Raw genomic sequence first — 22684 nt, 5'->3', positions numbered from 1 at the left:
TGCGCTCTTGGGTGGGCAATGTCTTAAGGCAATGTATTTGGTAATGCAGCCAAATGGGGAAATGAAACTCTTTGAGTTTGTGATTATTTTTGGATGCTTACTTTTGGTTTTGGCACAATTCCCATCCTTTCACTCTCTACGATACATCAACTCATTTTCTCTCCTCCTCTGCCTTCTCTATAGTGCTTCCGCCGCAGCTGCATCGATCTACATTGGTACTCTTCTTTACTCTTAAAACGTGAGCTAATTCCATAAGATAGATAATCCAGTTTACGGCTTAATTTTTTATTTTTTCATCGAAATAATAAAACTAGTCGGATTAAAAACATTTCAGTTCGTTTTGTTTAAAACATTTCGGGTTTGTTTGATTCAAAGATACACTTAAATTTACACTCCATGATACATATATTGTTATATAGTTAAAAAGTTGAGTTTTCTGTTAAATATTAGGAAAAAGATCAAACGCACCAGAGAAGGACTATACTATAGTTGGTGACCAAGAAACTAAAGTGTTTGGAATCTTTAATGCTATGGCTATTATTGCCACTACATACGGCAACGGCATTATACCCGAAATTCAGGTTTCATTTTGTTTCTATATCTTTGTTTCTTATTTACAAGTAGAAGTGTAGAACACCACTTTATTTGTTTATCAAATTAAAACAAAAGGTCGTTGTTCAGAAGAGTGAAGACAGTCACACAACTACCAATATATATAGAGTATTTGATATACGAATACTATCTTCTTGCAATGCAGGCAACAATATCGGCACCAGTGAAAGGAAAAATGATGAAAGGGTTGTGTATGTGTTACGTTGTAGTGATAGTGACATATTTCACTGTAGCAATCACCGGATATTGGGCATTTGGTAACAAAGCCAATGGATTTATATTCACCAATTTCTTAAATACCGAGACAGGCCATTACTTAGTTCCTACTTGGTTTATTTTTCTCGTCAATCTCTTCACAGTTCTTCAACTTTCGGCTGTTGCTGTGGTATATACACATATATTATTCTTTGTATATTTGTTTCATATATATACATTGTTACTAATTTTGAGTTATGCAGGTATACCTACAGCCTATAAACGATATTTTGGAAAGTGTAATCAGCGATCCAACAAAAAAAGAGTTCTCTATCCGCAATGCCATCCCTCGACTAGTTGTGCGTTCCCTCTTCGTCGTTGCGGCTACAATCGTTGCAGCAATGCTTCCATTTTTTGGAGATGTAAACTCCTTGTTAGGTGCTTTCGGTTTTATACCTCTAGACTTCGTTCTACCTGTAGTGTTCTTCAATTTTACCTTCAAGCCATCTAAAAAAAGTTTCATTTTTTGGATAAACACTGTGATCGCCGTGGTTTTTTCGTGTTTAGGGGTGAGTGCTATGGTAGCGGCAGTTAGACAGATTATAATCGATGCCAATACATATAAATTGTTTGCGGATGTATAAAAGAACATACAAAGCAAAGTGAGAATGTTATTGCTATATATAAGTATAATCCTGCTTCTTCTTTTTTTTATAAATGTTTATGATAAAATAATTAAGAAAGAAGATTCAACTTTTGATAACACATATATACCTTTTACAATGAGTTACATAACAAATTCAAAATATAAAACTCCTTACTTATTTTCATGAAAAGAGGACACATCTCAATATCTCATGGTGTTAAGCAGCAATGTAAAAATGGGCCTGGAATATGAGCATTTGAAACCCAAAGAAAACAATTCCTAGAAACGAAAGCCCAAAAGTTGGGGCTGTACCTAAACCGGATTGGAATCGGTTTGATCGGCTTACCCACACAGAAATATGGTTCAGGTCTCAGGATTTTATTTTAGGCTCGTTTTCAATTTCCAAGCGTGTTTGGTTCGCCTTAAGCGAGCAGACCACATAACCAACCAAATAGGGTTTAAGCTCTTCTAAAATGGCGACGACGTTGAATCGATTCCTGAAGCACAGGTCAGTCTCTACCCTCAACAAGCATCATCAAGGAGTCTTCTCCTTCACTCGCTACGAGAATCATGACTCTCTCCCTTCGAAAATGCCGGCTCTTCGATCAACCACCCGCTCTTTCCTCGATTTTTATCAGGTATGTATTCAGAGAAATTATCAATTTCGATTTTCGGAGGAAACGTTGACTATAATCTGTCGTTATTGTTGTGGCTTTGCGCAGTTCGGGAATAAGAAAGCGATTGAAGATGAGCGTACTAGACTGTAAGCTTCCCTTTATCTAGATTCAATTCCTTTTGGGTTTTGCTCCGATTCAGATTCAGCATTGATTTGCTCTCTGTTTCGAGAGAGAATCGTCTTAATGAGAAGTTAATTAAGTGGAATTTGATGTGATTTAGGGCAGTAATGATGAGATGAATCGGGGATACTTTGCTGATATGAAAGAATTCAAGGAACATGGTGGTAAGGTAATGCTGCAACTTCTTTCACTCTCTAGATTGTTTTCATTAGCTATGGCTTATATCATTTGGGTTCGCTTCTCAGTTACCAATTTTCTTTGTAAACTCAGCTATGCATGATTTAGATACTGTAGCCTGTAGGGATCTTGTATTGGCTTTATGAAGTTTCTAAACTGTCAATTGATGTTTTTGCAGATCGCAGCTGCAAACAAGATATTAATTCCTGCTGCATCAGCCATGAAATTTCCGGTATTAGCAGTGACTTACTCTAATGGACAAAGACTAAACTTGCCTATTACCCCCAACAGCAATGAGGTTGACACAGAGAGTTTGGCTGTTCCTAAAGTATCATTAGTGTGTCTGTCTTTCCGAGCAAGCTCTCAGGTACAGAAAATTCTACCTCGTTTTTGTTATATACTTCCAACGGATTCGAGAATGTTTGCCTTTATGAAGCACTAACGGAAGTGTTGCTTGTTAAGGTTACTAAACAATGGTTGCATGACACAGTGTTCTTTAGTGGGGAATCATTTTGTTGATAAGCTATATATCTAGCTTGTATGGTTGTTGATGCGATGTGGTTGCTTTATCTGACAGGAAATGATCAGCTCGTGGAGCAAACCATTTCTTGAAACATTTGGCAACAGGAAAGATCTTCAGCTGTTTGAGGTACTGATCCTTAAATCGTTTGGGCTTATATCAGATTTTAGAACCTGCAAGAGTGTTTTTTTTCTCCACTCTCTTGAATAAAACTTATTTTCTTGTAATTATAGGTTTCATTTATAGACAAATGGCTGCTGGGCTTGGCCCCCATAAGAAAACTACTTCTCCGGGTCTTGCAAAAACCAAACAATAACGAGAACAGTGTCCTCCAGAGGCAGGCTGTTTACGCATTTGGGGACCATTACAACTTCCGTAAACAAATTAAAGTTCTGAACCTTCTCACTGGGTACACAAGAATCTCCACTTCATCAAGCTAAGAGTGCATAATAGATTCCGTTAACCTTTCTGATCTCTCTATTGCACATACGTGTTCGTGCTTCAGGTATATTCTCCTACTCGACAAATCCGGGAGGATAAGATGGCAAGGTTTTGGAACAGCAACTCCAGAGGAAGTATCTCAACTTCTCTCTTGCACCTCACTTCTCTTGGAAGATCAGTGAGAGGTAACCAAACTGCTCTCTCTCGTAAACCATTTGAAACACAAGACTCCCAATTCTCCTTGGGCCTACAATTATCGGAAAATTCTACAGCATGAGCAGAAAAACAATCAGTGTTAGAAAATATATCAACTTTGCCTTGAATGTTTCATAGTGAACAGGGACAAATGTTTCTTCGAAGCACCATCTTGATATAGTTTAGTGTATGAAAATATATCATCTGAGTGTATTTTGGTTCCATGACATGTCCAGATCGCTGCTTAAACCGGAGACCGTCTCAAAAGACAAGTGCTCCTCCTTGACTCTTATGAAGGATTTCGAAGAATTAATTTTCAGAAGGGCACACAGAAGACAATAAAGTATCTCTTATCTTTCCGTTTTGTAGTTTGATTCGATTTTTGTTATCGGCACCTCCAAAGCAAAAGAGAATCCTTTCTTCCAATTTAGTACTAATAGATGTAATACTCACTCACTCTTCACTTGTTTCTCTTTTAGATATTTGCTTTATTGTACCCATCTGAGAATCAAGTAATCTATTGCTTATACAATTGGAGTTAAAGCGGAAACAAAAGAAAGCCAAACATCTACTAGTTCTTTGTGGAAGCCCGTTTAGTTTAGATTCCTAACAAAGCCGTTGTTGTCGTAGACTTGTGAGTTGTGGTGAATTTTGGATAAATCCGTCAAAGATCAGTCAACGGAGCATTCAATTAACCCTATTACTAAAAAGAAAAGATACATCAGTACTTTCAGACGCGTCATATTGGTGGAGCACAGGCACATTACATCAGTCTGTCTATCTAGTACTCAACATTTTTTTATGCAGCAGACATTAAAAAAGAATTGAACTTGTGAAAATCATAATTACCAAAAATGCAAAATTTAAAAGCACGCCAAAATGACCCAAAACAAAAATGAATAATTTATGCAAATCTTCATTCCATATTTAATTAGATTAATGACCAAAATGTGCAAAACTTTACTACTGTCATCAGAATATTATCAGAACGTTTCAGTTGGCGGCTTTCTCTCTCTCTTTCCCCAGGAAGAGAAAGTTCGAACTCGAGAAATGGCGGTGGATTCTCCTGCTGGAGTTATCATCATCGCCACCGTGCTTTTACATGCTGTGACAACCTTGGTCTGCGGCTCCGACGCGGTTCTCAAGCTGGAGAGATTGATTCCGCCGAACCATGAACTTGGTCTGACTGAGCTCAGGGCTTTTGATTCAGCTCGCCATGGAAGGTTATTGCAGTCTCCTGTCGGTGGAGTTGTTAATTTCCCGGTTGATGGAGCCTCCGATCCGTTTCTCGTTGGGTACTACTACTGCTGTTACCCATTTGCTTTTGCACTTTTTCGATTTCGATTTTCGAATTTTTCTCTTCTTTTTGGTTTCCAAAGAAAAAAATCACACCGTAGTATTGAAATCTCCGGACTTGGATTTGGAAACTTTCCTCCTAACAAAATTGAATTGAAATAGCGAATTTGTTTCTGGGTAGACTGAGTAATGTGATTCGATTGACTCAAATGGAATTATAAATCATGGAACTTTGTTTTGGCTTGTGAAGACTGAGCTCGTTCAAATCTAAGTTAGCAGAATGATGTCTCATCATGTGTTCACTTTCGAATTTAGAAATATTTGACTCTTGTTCCATTCCTATTTATAGAATCTTGCTGTTATTTTCTTTTCATGACAGGCTTTACTACACAAAGGTTAAACTTGGGACACCCCCTAGAGAATTTAATGTTCAAATTGACACTGGAAGTGATGTTTTATGGGTTAGCTGCACTTCCTGCAATGGCTGCCCCAAGACTAGTGAACTCCAAGTCTGTTTCTTTCTCACTTTCCTCAATACTCTTGGATTTATCTTGAGGATTTCTCTAAATGATTACTTGTTTTCCCTCTCTTTTGTGGGTTTTTGGATTTCCAGATTCAACTAAGTTTCTTTGATCCTGGAGTGTCATCCTCGGCTTCATTAGTTTCATGTTCAGACCGGAGATGTTACTCAAATTTCCAGACAGAGTCGGGCTGTTCTCCCAACAATCTTTGTTCCTATTCGTTTAAGTATGGTGATGGAAGTGGCACTTCTGGTTTCTACATCTCAGATTTCATGTCCTTTGATACTGTTATTACCAGTACCTTGGCTATAAATTCCTCTGCTCCCTTTGTCTTCGGGTAAGCGAACAGCAAAATTATTATGTGTTTATATATATATATATATATATCTATATACATGTCTTATCTTGCATTTTTAATCCTCTTTCGACAATGATGATTTCCTTAGAGAGTATGGTGCATTGCCATCTCTTAATTTAATTGATGACTGCATCTTCGGGGAGAGAAAATATTGGCCAAACGAGAAACAATATTTCTGTATATTCAAGTAACTTCTACTCAGGAAGTACAATATGATCTAACTTCCAAATCATCTTTTCTGTACTGTTTCAACTTTCTAAATATGTGATGCTTGTCTTTAATATTGACTTACAGGTGTAGCAATTTACAAACCGGTGATTTACAGAGGCCTAGAAGAGCAGTAGATGGCATCTTTGGGTTAGGACAAGGGAGTTTATCTGTAATTTCACAGCTTGCTGTGCAAGGACTTGCGCCACGAGTATTCTCGCACTGTCTGAAGGGAGATAAAAGCGGTGGAGGTATAATGGTTCTAGGTCAAATTAAGAGGCCAGATACCGTCTATACCCCTCTTGTTCCATCACAGTGAGTTCTCAATCTTTCTACTATACATTTAAAGTCTTAAACTCTTATCATATTACGTAAAGAAAAGCACCGGTAGATCTTGGGGGTACTTAACATCGTGATGAATTAGACTTCAATGCTAGGGTAGAATTCCCAGAATTTGTTTGTTTAAGACAAGGAGGAAAATCCAGGGTTTAACTGATGATAATGAAAGTCATTACACAGATATAAATGCGAGAGTTGTTACAATATTTGCTATCTCATTCTGCTGTAGGAACCATATGATCCAGAAGTAGACATTTTGTAGCTGACCCTATGGAAATAAAACGCAGTTAGTTTATCTTGGGTTAGGAAAACTAAAAATATATACACCCACGTCTTGATTCAGATAATATGCTGCAAAAAAATATTTCAGGCCACATTATAATGTGAACCTGCAGAGCATTGCTGTGAACGGTCAGATATTACCGATTGATCCATCTGTTTTCACAATAGCCACTGGTGATGGAACGATAATTGATACGGGGACGACTCTTGCTTATCTTCCCGACGAAGCTTATAGTCCATTCATCCAAGCTGTGAGTGTTTTTTCTTCCTTAGTTCACCTTCAGGTTTTCCTTCCAATCTCCAAACCGTGTATGCCATATTCAGTCTAGTTTTTGCCATTGTTGAAGTATCTGTCCTCAAATGTTACATTTTTGGAATAAGATTACAGCTCAATGTTGACGATATATGTTATTAGACCTTACAAGCAAGAAGAATAATAAACCGTTCAACCTGCAGATTGCAAATGCTGTTTCGCAGTACGGACGTCCCATTACTTATGAGAGTTACCAGTGCTTTGAAATCACAGCTGGGTAAGATTCCTCTCATGTGTAAGCATATATAAAAAGCTGTTATCTCTCATGCTTAAGTGCTAAAAAGATTTCCATGTTGCAGTGACGTTGATGTCTTTCCCGAAGTTAGTTTGAGCTTTGCTGGTGGTGCATCAATGGTCTTAAGACCCCATGCGTATCTTCAGATTTTTTCTAGTGTAAGCATATTCAGAGCAGTGGTAAAGACTAAAGACTATTTTTCTAGAAACTTTTGATATGAATTTCTTTTGGTATCGTCAGTCAGGAAGTTCAATATGGTGCATTGGTTTCCAGAGAATGTCACATCGTCGCATAACAATTCTTGGCGGTAAATACTCGTTGTTCGTAACTCAATCAAGTGAAACTGTAAGTTTTGTAACAGTGCAACTATTTTCTCAATGGGTGATTGATTTGCAGATTTGGTTCTTAAAGACAAAGTGGTCGTCTACGATCTTGTTCGCCAGCGTATTGGATGGGCAGAATACGACTGTGAGTGTTTTTTCTATTTTACCGTAAAGCAATCAACGGTAAATGGTTTATATATCCCAGCCAGCCCACATTGGAGTACAATGCAGATAGCAGATAATGAAATTGCATTGCAGGTTCTCTGGAGGTGAACGTTTCAGCGTCAAGAGGAGGAAGAAGCAAAGACGTTATAAACACAGGACAATGGAGAGAGAGCGGTTCAGAGAGTTTCAATAGAAGTTATTATTACTTGTTACAACAACTAGTCTTCCTCCTCCATCTTTTTGCTCGCTTTTTGTAGCTTCTAGCATTCACTCCACCACCTATTATGGTTGGACTTTTGTAAGCTTATTATTGTAATTTAATCACACTAATTAATTCTTACTTACCACCCACCACTTCTCTCGTTTCTCTGTTTAATCAACTACTAATTAATACTAGGCCACCGACGAATTAGCACAATTTTACATGTCGGTGTAAAGCAACAAACATACCCAAAAAAATTGAAACTATAATCGATTTAACGTGAACAATCAATCAGATTCATAATAATTGATTGACTTGAGAGAGAAGATGACACAACGAAAACATTAATTTCACGTGGGAGTGAATGTGCAAGGCTGTGAGAGAGTGGGGAACATTATTTATTATACACGCCTTTAAATATCAGTCTCTCATTTCTTCCTTTTTTTCTCCCATTCCCACAAATCTCTCCTCTCTCTTCCACCCATTGTTATCTCTGACGCGTATTCACCGACACAACGAAAAATGGCTAACGGAGCCGGTAGATTGGATCTGGACGGTAAACCGATTAAGCCGATTACGATATGCATGATCGGCGCCGGAGGTTTCATTGGCTCTCATCTCTGCGAGAAGCTAATGACGGAGACTCCTCACAAGGTGCTTGCGCTCGATGTCTACAATGATAAGATCAAGCACTTGCTTGAGCCTGATACCGTTCAATGGGCTGGTCGGATCCAGTTTCATCGTATCAACATTAAGCATGATTCTAGACTCGAAGGACTGATCAAGATGGCAGATCTGGTAATTTCTTCTTCGTCTCTTCTTATGTGAATAATGTTGAATGTGAAGACTCAGATCTGATTCGTTGTGGGAAATTGAATTTTGAATTGTGGATGTTTTTGTTTAATCTGTTGTTTTGGTTTTGCAGACGATAAATCTAGCTGCGATCTGTACTCCAGCGGATTACAATACGCGTCCTCTTGACACTATCTACAGCAATTTTATTGATGCTCTCCCAGTGGTATGCATATTCTTTGGTGTTCTTGTCCATTCTTTTGCAATTTTCTAAGTTTGAGGAATAATTTTATGCGATTTGGATTATTATTAGTTGTGACATTGAGTGATCATTGGTTTTGGCATGTAGGTTAAGTACTGCTCTGAGAATAACAAGCGTCTGATTCACTTTTCCACTTGTGAAGTCTATGGAAAAACCATAGGAAGCTTTCTTCCGAAGGATCATCCTCTGCGTCAGGTCTCTCTTTTTCTCCTTTTTCACTCTGATCATGTCATTTTTGTCTTATGCATCGCTTTCTGCTGAATGTCGTTGTCAAAAGGATCAGGAAACTATGTTTTTAATGTACATTGGCACACTAGCTTAAGATTGATACGGAAATTTATATACTATTGCTGTTATTGTTGTTGTTGTATTAAGTCTTCTTTTCTGATCTAAAGAGTAATGTAAACTTGTTATAAGCCTATCACTATCCACTTTAATACTACATGAGAGTCTTTGTTTTGTTTTTTTTGCCTAGCTTTTTTTGTCAAGTAGAGATTAGTTCGTGTCCTGTGGTTCTTATTACTACTTTTGTCTCTGTGTTTGTTATCTCTTCACTATTCACAAATGATGCTTGTCTTGTTTTCTACAGGATCCTGAATTTTATGTACTCAAAGAAGATATATCCCCTTGCATTTTTGGTTCTATTGAGAAGCAGAGGTGGTCATATGCATGTGCAAAGCAACTTATTGAGAGACTTGTTTATGGTATGTAGTTTTCTTACTCGATAAGAAAATTTGATGTTTCTAGACACAAAAAGTTTCTCACGTCACTTGTTTGTGGTTGCAGCTGAGGGTGCTGAGAATGGACTCGAGTTCACCATTGTAAGACCATTCAACTGGATTGGACCTAGGATGGATTTCATCCCTGGCATTGATGGTCCTAGCGAGGGTGTCCCTCGGGTCCTAGCGTGCTTTAGTAACGTAAGTATACAAGCTCAGTCCAATGACCTGAGTTCTTCTCGTGGCTGAAGCTTAATTTTTTTAACTTTTTTGGGGGTATTTTCAGAACCTTCTGCGACGGGAGCCTCTCAAGCTTGTGGATGGTGGAGAATCACAGAGAACCTTCATCTACATCAAAGATGCTATTGAAGCTGTCCTTTTGATGATTGTGAGTTTCACTAATTGCTTATCCCTGGTGATATTTCGTTTGTTGTTATGTTATCAAAGTAGTTGCATCTGAATTTGTTTGCGGAATTTTTAACAGGAAAACCCAGAGAGAGCCAATGGGCATATCTTCAATGTAGGCAACCCAAACAATGAAGTGACAGTGAGACAACTTGCTGAAATGATGACTGAGGTGAGAAAAATTGGTCACAGATAAGAATCCAAATTGATTTTCGATAAACTATCATAGCACACACTCAAATGTTGCAAAACAAAAAATGGACAGGTCTATGCAAAAGTGAGTGGAGAGACAGCCATCGAGAGCCCAACAATCGACGTGAGCTCCAAAGAATTTTATGGAGAAGGTTATGATGACAGCGACAAGAGAATCCCAGACATGACCATCATCAACCGTCAACTTGGTAACTTCCTCTTTTCTTGTCTGATTAGTCTTTTCAACAGCCCCAATGGTTTTCTAATAGATACTTGGTGTGGACATTAATTAGGATGGAACCCGAAGACTTCGCTTTGGGACTTGCTTGAGTCGACCTTAACATACCAGCACACGACATATGCGGAAGCCATTAAGAAGGCCACTTCAAAACCAGTCGCATCTTAGAGGTCGTCTCTCTTACAAACACCTCAAATCATGTGGTGGCTACGATTCCATTCTTTTTGTTTTTTTTTAATTCTCCCAACAGAAACCTTTTCTTCCCTTATGTTAGGCAATTTCTAAGCAAATGACATATCACGGTGGTTGATTCTAGTTTACGTTTTCCTTGTTATATAGTATTACTGTTAATGTTTTGTGAATTCGTTTGTTGAAGCTTTTTATCTTGTATTTGTCCGAAACTAAAAAGGGAATGGTTTGTGCAAACTATAACATTGGGGCTTTCTTTATTTGTTACATATATTTTTGGCGGATTCCACACTTTACTTCTTCTATATCTGTCTAATTGGAATAAGCGAGTTCGTTTGGCTTTTGCTTGTGTTGCTGGTTTTGTGAATATATACCTTCCTTATTTGGAAATGCCTAGGGTCTATAAACAAATTTTAGAACATTGTACTCATAGCAAACGGTGAATTAGCTATCATATATTAAAAACATCCAAAAAAAGATGAAAAGATCGCCGACCAAAACATAATAAGATTAGATTACAAGATCAAAGAACATGAGCGATGTCATATACAGTATATTTTACTCTCTGCTAAACGACAAACAAAGCAGTACGCTGAAAATGGAATTATGGGAAATTAAGATTTTTATATAGAAAAGAACAATAAACGGGATTAGTAGTAATAGTAAACCAATCGAGGACAGAGGAAAAATAAAAATAGAGATGTTTCAAGAAAAAAGAGAAAGAAGCGAAACAAACTTGGCCTTTGTAAAAAACTCAAGACAATTCAATCGTACACTTGGCCACTCATCGGGAAATAATACAAAGGCACAAATTCTGACACACACCTGTTTTTCATCTCTCGCCTTTCTCTTTTTGCTATATTTTAGAGGACTACAGAACAAACAATGAACATTTTCTTCTTTAAAAAAAATAAAAAAAATTTCGAAGCACACCAAAAATACTTCACAAACACATGCACAAAAGGGGTCGCTACCGAGCTGACGCAGCGGCGGCAGTAGTACATAATATGCACCGTAAACGCGACCGCCCAGGTCTGTCTCCGTCACCACCCTCATCTTCTTCCTCATCCTCTTCCTCCTCATCCACACCATTATCGTAGCTGTATTCATACCCCGAAGAACCTTTCGTTGTCTTGTTATTGCTGTTACTGAAGGCAGCATCCATGAGGCACGTCTCGTGGTAAGCATGGCAGCAGAAGAAGACCACTACGGTGTCCCCTCTTATCGAGACCGGGTCGAAGCACATACAACACCGTGTGTCCCCCCGTGTCTTCGACTTCACCTCTGTCACCTTTATGCTCAAAGATTTATCTACTACCATTCTCTGCGAGAATGAGCGATTATTGTCTTCTCTCTTCGCACGGGAATCGTCGTCTTCATGGCTTAGGCAGACCCCGCGCCTAGCCTCGTTGAAGCACTTGACGAGAAGATTAACAATATCCGTCTGCACAACAATCCCCACACATCAACTTCCCTGGAGTCTGTTCCAGATATATATTTATCAGAGGGAAATTGGTGACATTAAATATATACCTTGAGAATGTCATTGCAACCGTGTCTAAGAGATGTCTCAGTTCTGTAATCTGTAACGATTTTGACCAATCGATCCCTTAATCTGAAAGCAGAGGAAACAATGAAGAGAACATTATTTTGACGGAAGAGTTCAGGAAGCATATGATTCTGCGAATGGTCTGTGTGCAAACATAGCTTTGGGTAAACCAAAAGGTTTGGCATCACATAGAAGAGGGTCGATGTTTATTTAAGTAAGAACACGTGATTGGACAAACTCATAAATAGAGTAACAACAATGAGGGGTAATAGTTAAAACTGGTTTGGCATCACATAGAAGAGGGTCGATGTTTATTTAAGTAAGAACACGTGATTGGACGAACTCATAAATAGAGTAACAACAATGAGGGGTAATAGTTAAAACTAACCGAGGTATTTCCAAGCCATTTGGGACCATATTTACAATGTAAAGAGGGTCGAGATTGCCAACTGTGTGCTCCAACAGCAAGCCCACCTAAAATTGGTGGAAAGGAACAGAAGATTAAGGAAACAGTACTACATGGACACAAATTTCGCAGAATCAAGGCTGGTTTGTGTTGTGATTCGCATCACAAAAACAGTTTTTACCATCTCAGGCTTGTTTAGACATTGTTTAATCAGCTCTTCCCATAGATCATCATCGTGCTGCATGGACACAAATTCCACAGCCTGCAGAAGATCGATCAAATTTAACTACCATCGCTTGTTTTATTTATAACCAGTCAGAAAGACATCAATTATATTGTACAAGGATTGTGGAAAGAAGAGCAGTTACTGAACACAGAGTACTAAGACAATTACCTCTTCTATATCCCCCAGTTTATTTATGATGACTGCAAGAGCTTGTTTTGCATTTCCCATCCTTCCCAGGACAAACACTTGCTCTCTTAAAAAATCTTTCTTGACACAAAGCTCATATGCCTGGGATGTTGCAATAGATCAAAATCACAAAGACATAACCCAGAGATAGTTCATTTCAGTAAGCTGGCTACATTGTAATGGTAAGTACCTTTTCTAACTTGTAATGTTGACTGCTACGTAGGAACGGAAGTAGCATCTTAGTATCGTATTCAGCATAGAGTTCTACCTGCAGCATGTATATATTTTAGTAAAATATTTAAGTAAAAGAGAAAGAGAAAGGAAAAATCCATTCCATATATCAAGTTAACTACACATACCTGCATATCATGAAAATCCTTCCCAGTATCATGACTGACTTCAAATAATGCGTGCAGATATAAGTACAAGTAATATCTTGAATCACATTTTTTGCCAGCTTTCAGAAGTTGTGGATTTTTGGCAGCTTTCAGAAGTTGTGGAACAACTTCAGATGGAGGAATCAAATCCCTATTTTGGATAAATAAGACAGTGGCACGCTTGCAATCAAGCAACATTAACTGGACCACCTACACAAGTAGATAAGGGAAACAAAGTTCACCGGTCTGTATGACAAAATTATGAGGCCAAGACAAAATAGCAGTAGATATGCCTAAATCCCCAAGATAATACTACTCATTAGACCATCCCATAACCTTAAAATTGGAAATCATATGCAAACCCAGATTTGTTTGAATTAGGTATTACACAGAAGTTGTACCTATATCTAAGAAAAAAATCATGAATCCCTAAGCTGCTAACATTAATGATGATGATTAAATTTTGGATCGTCCAGGAAAAGTCTACATAATGTTGGAAGTCTCAAACTGTGAAAAAAAATTCTTGTATACCTTTCCGCGAATCGCCTCATGCAAGCTGTATTTCTCAATGAAGTCAAACACTTCTGGTTTGAGAAGCTGGAGATAAAAAGGAAAGGAAATTTTAGGTGACTCTCAACGCAAGAGGCCTGAATAAGATCGGGGCAGATACTTTTACAAATATTTTCTTAGTACATACGTACATCAGCATATAGGGAGAAGGCCTTCTGATACTGTCCATCAATTACATACAGCTCTGCCAGCGCCTGATACATGAAATAAAAAAACAACTCTGAATCCGTGAATGTTAATAAATCTCAGCTTAACATGACAGACGATGCTGACCTCTTTGAGGGCATCTGTCATTGAAGATGTGTTCAGTTGAGGCTCTATTGCTGAGATAACAGTCAAAGCAGAATATACTGAACGTGGCCAAGATTTAACAGCTGACAAAAGCTCCTTGTGGTATGAGGGATTGGTTGCCAGTGCAACAAGAGCAACCTGCATCATAAAGAAATAAACTTCAAGATAAATCTTATGCCTCAATTGTTGCAAACACAAGTTTGCGTTTACAAGTGAAGTTTTTTTTTACTAATATATTTTTAAATTCTATGAAATAAAATATTTTCATGTTTTATGAAGTTTTTTTGCATAGTGTAAACGCAAACGGCAAAGCAGACTGTTTGTGTTTGGTTTTGAGTCCACGATTTACAAAGATTTTTATCTAAAAGTCAAGGTTGTGTTTTCATTTGAAGGAAAACACGCTTTTATGACATGTCAACGTAAAAGTATACGCAATCAAACACTCTTATAAGCAATCATGTATTCCTTGGGTTTTCCTTAGTAAAACTACCCAACTTTCATCTATTAGTTTTTAACAATTCCAAAGGAGCAAGAACACGAAAAAAGTGCTATCTGTAGAAAGTTGTTTATATACAAACCTCATACACAGTATCCTTAAGCCTTGGGTTATCCGTAGGCATATATGGGACAAGAACAGGAAGCTGGCGTAGTTGAGCAAAATGGAAAACCCACCTGAACAGAGAACCACGCTGTTAGATAAGTACATAACAACCAAAAACCAAACATTTAGCAAATGAGAGATACAAATTTGTTCAAACCTCTCCCAGGCTGAAGCAGATCCTCGTAACAATTTGGGGCATAAAGATGCTGCTTCAGCATATTTTCTTTCCACAATCAAATGATCAAGATACCCAGCTCCCACCTAGATAACTCTGTGTTAGAGTTGAAAATTGCTAACACAATAAAGAATAGAGAACATAATAGTTGGTTTCTCGACCAAGATCTGCTAGGCTTAGGAAATATCTGAACAGAGAATCCTTTGGTTAAACGAAAAGGGTATTTCCAGAATAAAGTGTGTTTTTATTTTCGATGTCATGAAATATTGCATACAGAAAACTATAAAATATGAAGAACAAAAAAAAAAAACACTTTCTTTTAGTATAGAAAAGTGGAGAGCAAATTAATGAACCATAATGCGAAGAAAAATAAAAGGTTTAACACCTATTTTCGAAAAAGTACCTTATCAATTAGTTCGGTTCGTCCTTCACTAGCCTCAACAGCTGCTAGGGCTTTCTCGTGGAATCCATGTTGCAAAAGCCAGTTAATGTGATCTTCAGCATCCCTAACAAGAAAAAAATCAAAATAAGTTAGCGACCGCAAGGTTCATTTACAAAGGACTAGAATAACATGGACAACAAATAGTGACCACAAAAATCTACCTGGGTTTGGCAATCACAACATCCTTTGGAGAAACAATATAGTACAGTGGTTCATCACCAGCTGCCCACTGTCCCCCAGCATAGCTACTACCTACACTCACATCAAATTCCGAATAAGTATTCAAACGTAGGCTTTCCTTCCCCTAGAAAACAAACTACTTTCGAACAAATCTCTGACCTGGGAAAGGAGCATGAGCAAGGGAATAGTCTTTCGCCTTGTAATGCTCAAAGCCGTGTACAGGAAGAGCATCCATTGTAAGTTCATCATTGTTCCATGATACAATGCGTATTTCAGGTCTCTGGGCATTTCCCTGGATTACTTAGAATCAGACCCAACAACGTCCCAAAAGGCATACCAAAATTTATGTCCCTATATCTCATCCCAACACCAAAACCACCAGAAAGAGAGTACCTGACGCGATAGAGTAGTGGTGCTGCTAAATTCCTTCTCACCATCTCCTTCAATGGGTATATAAGCAAGAATAACTAGAGAATCACCAAAGGGAGCAATCCCTGAAATGTAATAGCTGGTTTGGAAAGATGCCACAATATCTACTTGGGTTAGACTAGACATCTGAATCTGCCTAAAAGTTCCAGGTTGTTGCTGGTCTGATTTAATCGAAGCAATTTTAACTGATGTCCCCCAACCTATCACAAGAAGAGTGTCATCCTGGAAACAATAAAAAAAATAACCCTTCAAATCAATACTGTTACAGATGAATTCACAATCAAAGAAGTAATCAGACAAAATGAGTTATCCATACTAACCTGCCAAACCAAGTGGGGAAGTAAAGCCTCAGGCCTGGGGCTTCCTCGCGGTTTTTCAATAAATGTAACACGCTGATCTTTGGCTGTATCATACACCTTAACACCAACATCATTAGCCCAGGCGATGAGACTTCCTCTCCATTTCACCGAATGGATTGGACCTTCCCCAGAATGTAGCACCTACAAAATCAGCCTCTTATCAAATTCACAGTCGGTAGATTGTATTCCAAAACGTAATCTACCCACAAACCTGGTCTTTATTACCGAACCACCTCTTGGAGTTCATATACAAGTGACCAGCCAAGCCACCAGCTACAAATCTGTTAGATTGCTTTTTCGTATAATCTGGATCCAAGGAAATGGCCTTCATGGGGCGATGATAATCAAATTTCATCTTCTCATCATCAGTGAAGAGGCTGTTTATAACAACAGACCCATCATCTGAACAGCTTCCGATATACTCTCCCTCTGTGTCAAAGTTGAGGTCATTAACCGGAGCAGTGTGGGCACGAAATTCTTTAACCTGAACAAAGCATCATAAACCAAATCAAATTGAACTTTGACCAAACTATAGCTAAAGCAGGCTAACTAAACTGTTCCACCACCAACCAAGAAACCTAACGAGATGCACCTACCATCTATCGACCTCAGCTCTTAATTCATTAGAGTATCACCAAAACACTAAAACTCCTAAAATGTTGGAATTGACCCCGAAATTCCAAAAATCTAAAAGACATCAAATCAGTGAAAAAAAACTCGCCTGATTCCCCAAGAAATCGAGGATATGCACGGTTCCATCGTGCGTACCAAGCGCGATCATCCTTGCAGCAACAGCGATGCAGGAAGCAGCGTCGTTAGATAGCAACGTAGGCACGTTGCCACCCATCCGCTGATATTTCAGGCGTGGCTCCTCCTCAGCATCATCTCCGTTCTCTTCTTCTTCTTCTTCCTCCTCCTCCTCTTCTTCTTCTTCCTCTCTTTCGTCATCTCCGTCCACGCCGTTTTCAGGCGGAACCGAAGCCATTACCAACGTGCAATTGCAGTATATCCCTCCACAATAGCTCCGATCAGATCAATCAGACTTCAACAGAGAAACACAGATCTGCCTCCTTGAATCTTCTTCGCTGTTGTATCCTTCAAAAAATTTGTTTCAGGTTTTGGTATCGGTAGAAAATTAAATTACATTAAATTATTGGTGATGACAGAAGAGAAAAAAAAAAATTTAATTAATGATTTGGAAGGCGACAATGAAAAAGGTGCCACGTGTGCGCTTGTTACTTTTTTTTTTTTCTCCTTTTATTTGACCCTTTTATGTTTAGAAGATAGAGACGTGGTCATGTAGTGTAGTCGCACAGCAACATGAAACTCGACAATGTTAAGAATTTTTCTTTTTCTCTTTAAAGATTGTTGGTAAACAAAGAAGCCTAAAGTAACCTAGTAGTCCCAATCATTTTCTTTTTTCACAAAACTTGGAACTTTTGCCTTTGCCTATCACACGATCTAATTAATTTGAGAAGTATAAGATTCCTTGACAGAGTTATGCCGACATTTGGTTCAAACAAAGAGAAGAATCTCAAGTTTTCTGGTGAGATCACACCCAAGGATCAACTCCTTCTCCACACAAAAAGTTCAATTTTCTTCTTTCTTAGAATCTATCTTTGTGTTAGGTTTTGATTTACATAGAAACAGATTCAATTGATATATGCTCAATCACTCACAGAAAGAATGAATATAAAAGCGATAAAGAAACAAGAAGTAATGAGTTTGCAGGTTCGAGCAAGAGTATGTTTCCGCAGAGATCTATCCCTGGCTACTGGTTTTTCACCATCTATTCTTACATACACAACAAAGATTCATAAAAACAAGAAGACGAAACAAAGACATGAAGATAAAAACACTTAAGCCAATGAAAACTAGCTCTCTTGGTAAAACTCCTTTAAACTGAGTCTTTAGGTTTTATCTCTTTCATTCTCTTCACAACTTTTCTCTTTAGTATGCATCTCTATTCTTGACTACAAAAAGATCATCTTGTTTACAGTTTTATTGTTGCTTTTTTTTTTTTTGGACTTCGAACACTCCAATATATTAAGTTAAAGACACACAAACTCCCCTTTTTTATTGTTGCTTTATTTGCCTTTTAAGCGTATACTTGTAGTCTTGTACTCATAAATATGACCATATTTTTTTTCTTCACTTTTTGCTAGTAGTGTCACTGTTTTTTTCCGTTTGTGGAATCCTAACCAACTGCATTGTACATTTTTAACTATTGTCAACAAAATTAACAACATTAAATTTTAACATGTAAAAAAGTTATGACTCTAAAGCCATTAAATATTTAACAAACAGTAATTACAATAGTTTTGAATTGGGAATAAGCATATATATATATATATATATATATATATATATATATATATATATATATACTTCCTCCGTTTCGTTTTACTTGTCGTTTTAGAATTAAAATTTTGTTTCATAATAGTTGTCGTTTTAGGTTTTCGATGCAAATGTTTTGTGAAACTTTCAGTTTTATCCCTACTGTTTTAATGTTTCGGCCAATGAATTTTTTTATAAAATATATTAATAAAGGGTAAAACATAAAATTTAATGATTTTCTTAATTTGTGTAAAAAAACCTTAAACGACAACTAAAACGAAACGGAGGGAGTATATAATATAGTATATATATATATATAGATATAATCTTAAGAGGCATGATTACCACGAATCCAATGAGCTAAAAAAGAGAATCGAGTTTTGATAGGCCAAAAAGAATGTACAGTCATGGCCCCTACATCTCCCTGATGACCGATAACAACCTAAAAGGACAATATATTTCTCTTAAAAGTTTGACGATCTCGTAGGACTCTTAAGAGCAAATGAAGTTGGAACAAAATCTGCATCATCAGAAGAGTCTTCATTTATTCGATGTAAAAGAAGATTTTGTTTCTACCACCTCATATAGATTTCAATACGGCCTTCCAACTACTCTCTTGAACATCTAGAAACGATACTCTAGTGACCAAATCTTCACATGCACCAAATTCTTTTAAAAAAGAGAGAGAGAGAGAGAGTGGGTGATGAGCTATAAGAGAAATTATGTATCACACTGTTAAGATTTAATGCTTATTACCGTACGTTCAATGCCAGCGACGGGACGTCTTCCATTGACAGAAACGACCATTCGATGCAAACACTAAATGCCAACATAACATCAACATATACTTACTTCAAGGGGGGGGGGGGGGACAAATTTAAAATACATGTTCAGTTTGATTGATCAAGTAACTTGTGGTTTATATATAGATCACATAGTGATTTAAATATAAAACCTACCAAATATCATTTAGCCTTGTTAAGTAATTTTGTTCATCGAGAAAAGACTATAGTAACATGAGTAATTCTCGAACACAAATCAAAGTGGAGGATGACATGGCCGTATCTGATTGGTTCATATAGTAGGCCGCGAAGCAGCGAATAATTCCAAAGGGGCGAGTCGGAAAGTGGACATCAATTATGAAATGAAAATATTATTTTTAAGTTGATGAAATGGTATCCTATGCCAACCATTTGTACGTATTTAGACATACAATCGAAGGATGATGTGACACATGAGTCATATTTTGGATAAGCTTCTCCGTTAACTTTCAATTTTTAATACATACAGTACTTAACAATGTTTATTTTAATGGTTAACCAAATTAGTATACAAATTAATTACGTAAAAGACTAATAATGAATCTAACTAACTAATTGAGGATAGGTTTGGGACACAGGGGCAGTTGAAAAGTTTCACTTCTAATTCCCAAAACTATTAAGTTGCACAAAAAGCATTGAATATCCGAATATTCATTTATTCAAGATTAATACATACATGGACATTTTCGCAAAATACAAACTCTTTAATCTCTCCCTTTTCTCTATCTCTCTCTCTCTCTCTCTCTACCTATCACTTTCTATATTCCAGTTTCACTTTCAAATTAATATTCTTTCCTTTGGAAGGTAAAAACCCACGAAACTTTCACATCCATGTGACCATGTCTAAGGTTCTCGAGCCCCTAGAAGAAGAAAAGACAGTAGAGCAGAAACCCAGAAGCCAAGAAGAAGAAGATCATCAAGAGACATCGAAGAAAGAAGAGTTGTTAGAATCTTTGTGTACTCCAACTTCAAGTGATCACAAGATTCCGGAGGTGGAGACATGTCCTCCGCCGCCAAGAAAGCGACCGCGTGAGATTTCTCTGACAAAGAAGAAAAGATTGTCCAAAGATCTTCGGTTCTTCGAAGCCACCGACGTCGGAAGCCAAGAGGTAGAGACTTTATTTGTTCACGAACCAAACCATATCCGTAAGAAACGGAGGAGTTATAGTGCCTGAATCAAATTTGATTCTGTAGATATACTCTTCTTTCTTTACCTTTACACATAATTTTCAATCGCTTTATATACTACTTATTATAATAATCTTTAGTCCGAATTCGTGTTTCTTTATGGGATTTTAACTCTGCTTGTGTACATGATTTTGTCTATTCGGTCTTTTTATTTTTGTCTTTAACACTTTGATCTTCATGATGTCTCAAAAGATGGTGGGATTTTGTTTCTAAGATTTAGAAATAACAAAGAACTTAGAGATGGGAGACTATAGGTGAATTATGATAACCATCTCATCTTTAGGTGATTAGGGTTAAAAACATATTTACTTAGCTTTGGTTGAATTTTTTTTTTTTTGGTTAATTTGGTCGTAAAAAATTGTCACTGAATGATCGAGCATGACATCATTTTAAAATAAAGATTAGATCATTATGTATATATCGTAGTAGAACGTTTTTATATCTGGGATAAAAAAAAAAAAATTGCTTCTACGAACCATGATAAAGAAAGAAAATTACAATAATGAGAACAAGAAAATATAGAAAAATTAGCGATCAAATAATTAGCGGCAAATCCAAACATGTTTCAAGTTTGTAATGAATTGAAATTACTTTCTTTTTTTTTTTTACATTACATTGTTTTCTGGGAACGAAATTTGTTTTTTTAACTGGTGCTGGTGAACCGTGAACTGGTGATAGTGGTCTTATTTGGTCACATATAATTTCATTTAAAAAATATATTATCGAAAATAAAAATTATACATGTAAAATTAAGTACGGTTAAGGATGTTGTGGGCTTTTGAGACCCGTTTAGATGTAGTTATAGGCCCATTGATATGCCCATCGGGTTTGGGTTAGTTATTTAAAACAGGTACGAATCACCGGATAAGTTTTCTTACTTTGTAGTTTTTAGTTTTTACAACCACCGCGCAGTGTTAATCACCAACGTTTAGGTCTTCGAACGACACGTGTCACCACATGTCAATCGGAGAATTACTGTTACCCCATCCCAAAAAGCCTTTTTATATCTTAACCACTTAACACTTACGGTTTCACTAACGAAGAAAATGGCGCCGAGAAAACCAAAGGTGGTTTCCGTGACGAAGAAGAAGAAAGTAGTGGAAGAGACAATCAAAGTAACCGTCACGGAAGGAGAAGATCCGTGTGTGACCACCGAGACAGCAAACGATCAAGAGACGCAAGATCTCACTTTCTCTATTCCCGTCGGAGAAAACGTTACTACGGTTGAGATTCCGGTGGAGGTTCGAGATGAACAGTCACCTCAGCCACCGGAAACTCCCGCTTCCAAGAGTGAAGGCACTTTGAAAAAAACAGATACGGTTGAGAAGAAGAAGAAGAAAAAAAAGAAGAAGAAGCGAGACGATTTGGCAGGAGATGAGTATAGGAGATATGTGTATAAAGTGATGAAGCAAGTGCATCCGGATTTAGGGATAACGTCAAAGGCGATGACGGTAGTGAACATGTTCATGGGAGATATGTTCGAGAGAATAGCGCAGGAGGCGGCGAGGTTAAGTGATTATACGAAGCGGAAGACGTTGTCGTCGAGGGAGATCGAAGCAGCGGTGAGGTTGGTTCTCCCTGGTGAACTTAGCCGCCACGCCGTCGCTGAAGGCTCTAAAGCTGTTAGTAACTATGTTGGTTATGGTAGTAGGAAACGTTAGTTAGTTTTGATTCCCTAATTAATCGTTGTATCTAATTTTCTTGTAATGTTTTCCAACTTTAATGTTAGGGGAAGGTTAACTTAGAGAGTATGTTTCCATAATTATGTGATTATTTCGTTTCGTGTTTTATGAATGTTCTGTAGAATATTTCTTGTTGTCGAAAAGGAGATGGGTACTTGATAATTTCAATCGTGGTTTATTTAGCTTTCATATTTCGTTTCTCTAAGACCATGTACATACCAGATTTTTTATGGGTAAAATAATT

At 37.5% G+C, this 22684-nt stretch overlaps 7 protein-coding genes across 9 annotated transcripts in view; 6 read left to right on the top strand and 1 right to left on the bottom strand.

Annotated features, from left to right (window-relative positions):
* The window catches only part of LOC110225353 (GABA transporter 1), a 3701-nt gene extending 2185 nt beyond the window's left edge, over window positions 1–1516 (top strand). Inside the window, exons 4-7 of one of the 2 annotated variants that reach the window (XM_021014870.1) lie at window positions 1–215; window positions 451–581; window positions 758–997; window positions 1071–1516. The exon at window positions 1–215 is cut by the window's left edge and continues 5 nt beyond it. In XM_021014870.1, the coding sequence (XP_020870529.1) occupies window positions 1–215; window positions 451–581; window positions 758–997; window positions 1071–1451 (967 nt within the window). In that variant the 3' untranslated portion in view covers window positions 1452–1516. The remainder of the gene's footprint in view (window positions 216–450; window positions 582–757; window positions 998–1070) is intronic. The other variant, XM_021014869.1, reaches the window with a different exon arrangement.
* Window positions 1517–1812: 296 nt separating this feature from the next.
* Window positions 1813–4115, top strand: LOC9328510. 2 transcript variants are annotated; one of them, XM_021015040.1, is made up of 8 exons: window positions 1813–2091; window positions 2176–2216; window positions 2356–2419; window positions 2606–2794; window positions 3005–3076; window positions 3181–3356; window positions 3453–3573; window positions 3820–4115. In XM_021015040.1, the coding sequence occupies exons 1-7, from the start codon at window positions 1927–1929 to the stop codon at window positions 3568–3570; spliced, it is 825 nt and encodes a 274-aa protein (XP_020870699.1). In that variant the 5' UTR covers window positions 1813–1926; the 3' UTR covers window positions 3571–3573; window positions 3820–4115. The 2 variants fall into 2 exon arrangements, with proteins under 2 accessions (XP_020870699.1, XP_020870701.1); XM_021015042.1 differs by having other exon boundaries at window positions 1883–2091; window positions 2351–2419.
* A 351-nt stretch (window positions 4116–4466) lies between these two features.
* LOC9328509 (aspartic proteinase-like protein 2) lies at window positions 4467–7973 on the top strand. Its single transcript, XM_002892401.2, has 10 exons — window positions 4467–4878; window positions 5259–5388; window positions 5493–5737; window positions 6053–6280; window positions 6675–6837; window positions 7043–7116; window positions 7199–7292; window positions 7375–7441; window positions 7531–7602; window positions 7716–7973. The coding sequence occupies exons 1-10, from the start codon at window positions 4490–4492 to the stop codon at window positions 7877–7879; spliced, it is 1626 nt and encodes a 541-aa protein (XP_002892447.2). The 5' UTR covers window positions 4467–4489; the 3' UTR covers window positions 7880–7973.
* A 151-nt stretch (window positions 7974–8124) lies between these two features.
* LOC9325746 (UDP-D-apiose/UDP-D-xylose synthase 2) lies at window positions 8125–10912 on the top strand. Its single transcript, XM_021013902.1, has 9 exons — window positions 8125–8622; window positions 8750–8842; window positions 8966–9073; window positions 9468–9582; window positions 9665–9798; window positions 9884–9985; window positions 10082–10174; window positions 10268–10403; window positions 10488–10912. Exons 1-9 carry the CDS (start codon window positions 8347–8349, stop codon window positions 10598–10600), a joined length of 1170 nt encoding a protein of 389 aa, XP_020869561.1. The 5' UTR covers window positions 8125–8346; the 3' UTR covers window positions 10601–10912.
* Window positions 10913–11343: 431 nt separating this feature from the next.
* LOC9328508 (vacuolar protein sorting-associated protein 41 homolog) lies at window positions 11344–17623 on the bottom strand. The gene is made up of 19 exons (XM_002889635.2): window positions 17134–17623; window positions 16624–16896; window positions 16374–16553; window positions 16018–16275; window positions 15784–15916; window positions 15606–15696; window positions 15406–15508; window positions 14985–15088; window positions 14805–14898; window positions 14209–14364; window positions 14067–14129; window positions 13897–13962; window positions 13348–13575; window positions 13179–13256; window positions 12971–13090; window positions 12758–12838; window positions 12559–12644; window positions 12155–12236; window positions 11344–12065 (listed from the first exon to the last, which is right to left on the bottom strand). The coding sequence occupies exons 1-19, from the start codon at window positions 17395–17397 to the stop codon at window positions 11592–11594; spliced, it is 2934 nt and encodes a 977-aa protein (XP_002889681.1). The 5' UTR covers window positions 17398–17623; the 3' UTR covers window positions 11344–11591.
* A 2542-nt stretch (window positions 17624–20165) lies between these two features.
* On the top strand, window positions 20166–20922 carry LOC9328507 (cyclin-dependent protein kinase inhibitor SMR2). Its single transcript, XM_002892399.2, has one exon. It carries the CDS (start codon window positions 20410–20412, stop codon window positions 20743–20745), a length of 336 nt encoding a protein of 111 aa, XP_002892445.1. The 5' UTR covers window positions 20166–20409; the 3' UTR covers window positions 20746–20922.
* Window positions 20923–21010: 88 nt separating this feature from the next.
* Window positions 21011–22608, top strand: LOC9328506 (histone H2B.2). The gene has a single exon (XM_002892398.2). The coding sequence runs from the start codon at window positions 21805–21807 to the stop codon at window positions 22417–22419; it is 615 nt and encodes a 204-aa protein (XP_002892444.1). The 5' UTR covers window positions 21011–21804; the 3' UTR covers window positions 22420–22608.
* The last annotated feature ends 76 nt before the right edge of the window (window positions 22609–22684 follow it).

Source organism: Arabidopsis lyrata, assembly GCF_000004255.2.
Source record: "Arabidopsis lyrata subsp. lyrata unplaced genomic scaffold ARALYscaffold_1, whole genome shotgun sequence".
Lineage (NCBI taxonomy): Eukaryota > Viridiplantae > Streptophyta > Magnoliopsida > Brassicales > Brassicaceae > Arabidopsis > Arabidopsis lyrata.
Note: the sequence above shows the minus strand (reverse complement) of the source record. Positions and strands in the feature narration are given on the sequence as shown.

Excerpts from the sequence above, each read along its gene's own strand:
- LOC9328510 (XM_021015040.1), top strand. The coding sequence starts at position 1,927 with ATGGCGACGACGTTGAATCGATTCCTGAAGCACAGGTCAGTCTCTACC. Across the intron at positions 2,217-2,355 it reads GAAGATGAGCGTACTAGACT|TAATGATGAGATGAATCGGG; the intron begins GTAAGCTTCCCT and ends GATTTAGGGCAG. Across the intron at positions 2,795-3,004 it reads CTTTCCGAGCAAGCTCTCAG|GAAATGATCAGCTCGTGGAG; the intron begins GTACAGAAAATT and ends TTTATCTGACAG.
- LOC9328509 (XM_002892401.2), top strand. The coding sequence starts at position 4,490 with ATGCAAATCTTCATTCCATATTTAATTAGATTAATGACCAAAATGTGC. Across the intron at positions 5,389-5,492 it reads CCAAGACTAGTGAACTCCAA|ATTCAACTAAGTTTCTTTGA; the intron begins GTCTGTTTCTTT and ends TTGGATTTCCAG. Across the intron at positions 6,281-6,674 it reads ACCCCTCTTGTTCCATCACA|GCCACATTATAATGTGAACC; the intron begins GTGAGTTCTCAA and ends AAAATATTTCAG.
- LOC9325746 (XM_021013902.1), top strand. The coding sequence starts at position 8,347 with ATGGCTAACGGAGCCGGTAGATTGGATCTGGACGGTAAACCGATTAAG. Across the intron at positions 8,623-8,749 it reads TGATCAAGATGGCAGATCTG|ACGATAAATCTAGCTGCGAT; the intron begins GTAATTTCTTCT and ends TTGGTTTTGCAG. Across the intron at positions 9,583-9,664 it reads TATTGAGAGACTTGTTTATG|CTGAGGGTGCTGAGAATGGA; the intron begins GTATGTAGTTTT and ends TTGTGGTTGCAG.
- LOC9328508 (XM_002889635.2), bottom strand. The coding sequence starts at position 17,397 with ATGGCTTCGGTTCCGCCTGAAAACGGCGTGGACGGAGATGACGAAAGA. Across the intron at positions 16,276-16,373 it reads TTCCCCACTTGGTTTGGCAG|GATGACACTCTTCTTGTGAT; the intron begins GTTAGTATGGAT and ends TATTGTTTCCAG. Across the intron at positions 12,839-12,970 it reads AACTGGGGGATATAGAAGAG|GCTGTGGAATTTGTGTCCAT; the intron begins GTAATTGTCTTA and ends GATCTTCTGCAG.
- LOC9328507 (XM_002892399.2), top strand. The coding sequence starts at position 20,410 with ATGTCTAAGGTTCTCGAGCCCCTAGAAGAAGAAAAGACAGTAGAGCAG.
- LOC9328506 (XM_002892398.2), top strand. The coding sequence starts at position 21,805 with ATGGCGCCGAGAAAACCAAAGGTGGTTTCCGTGACGAAGAAGAAGAAA.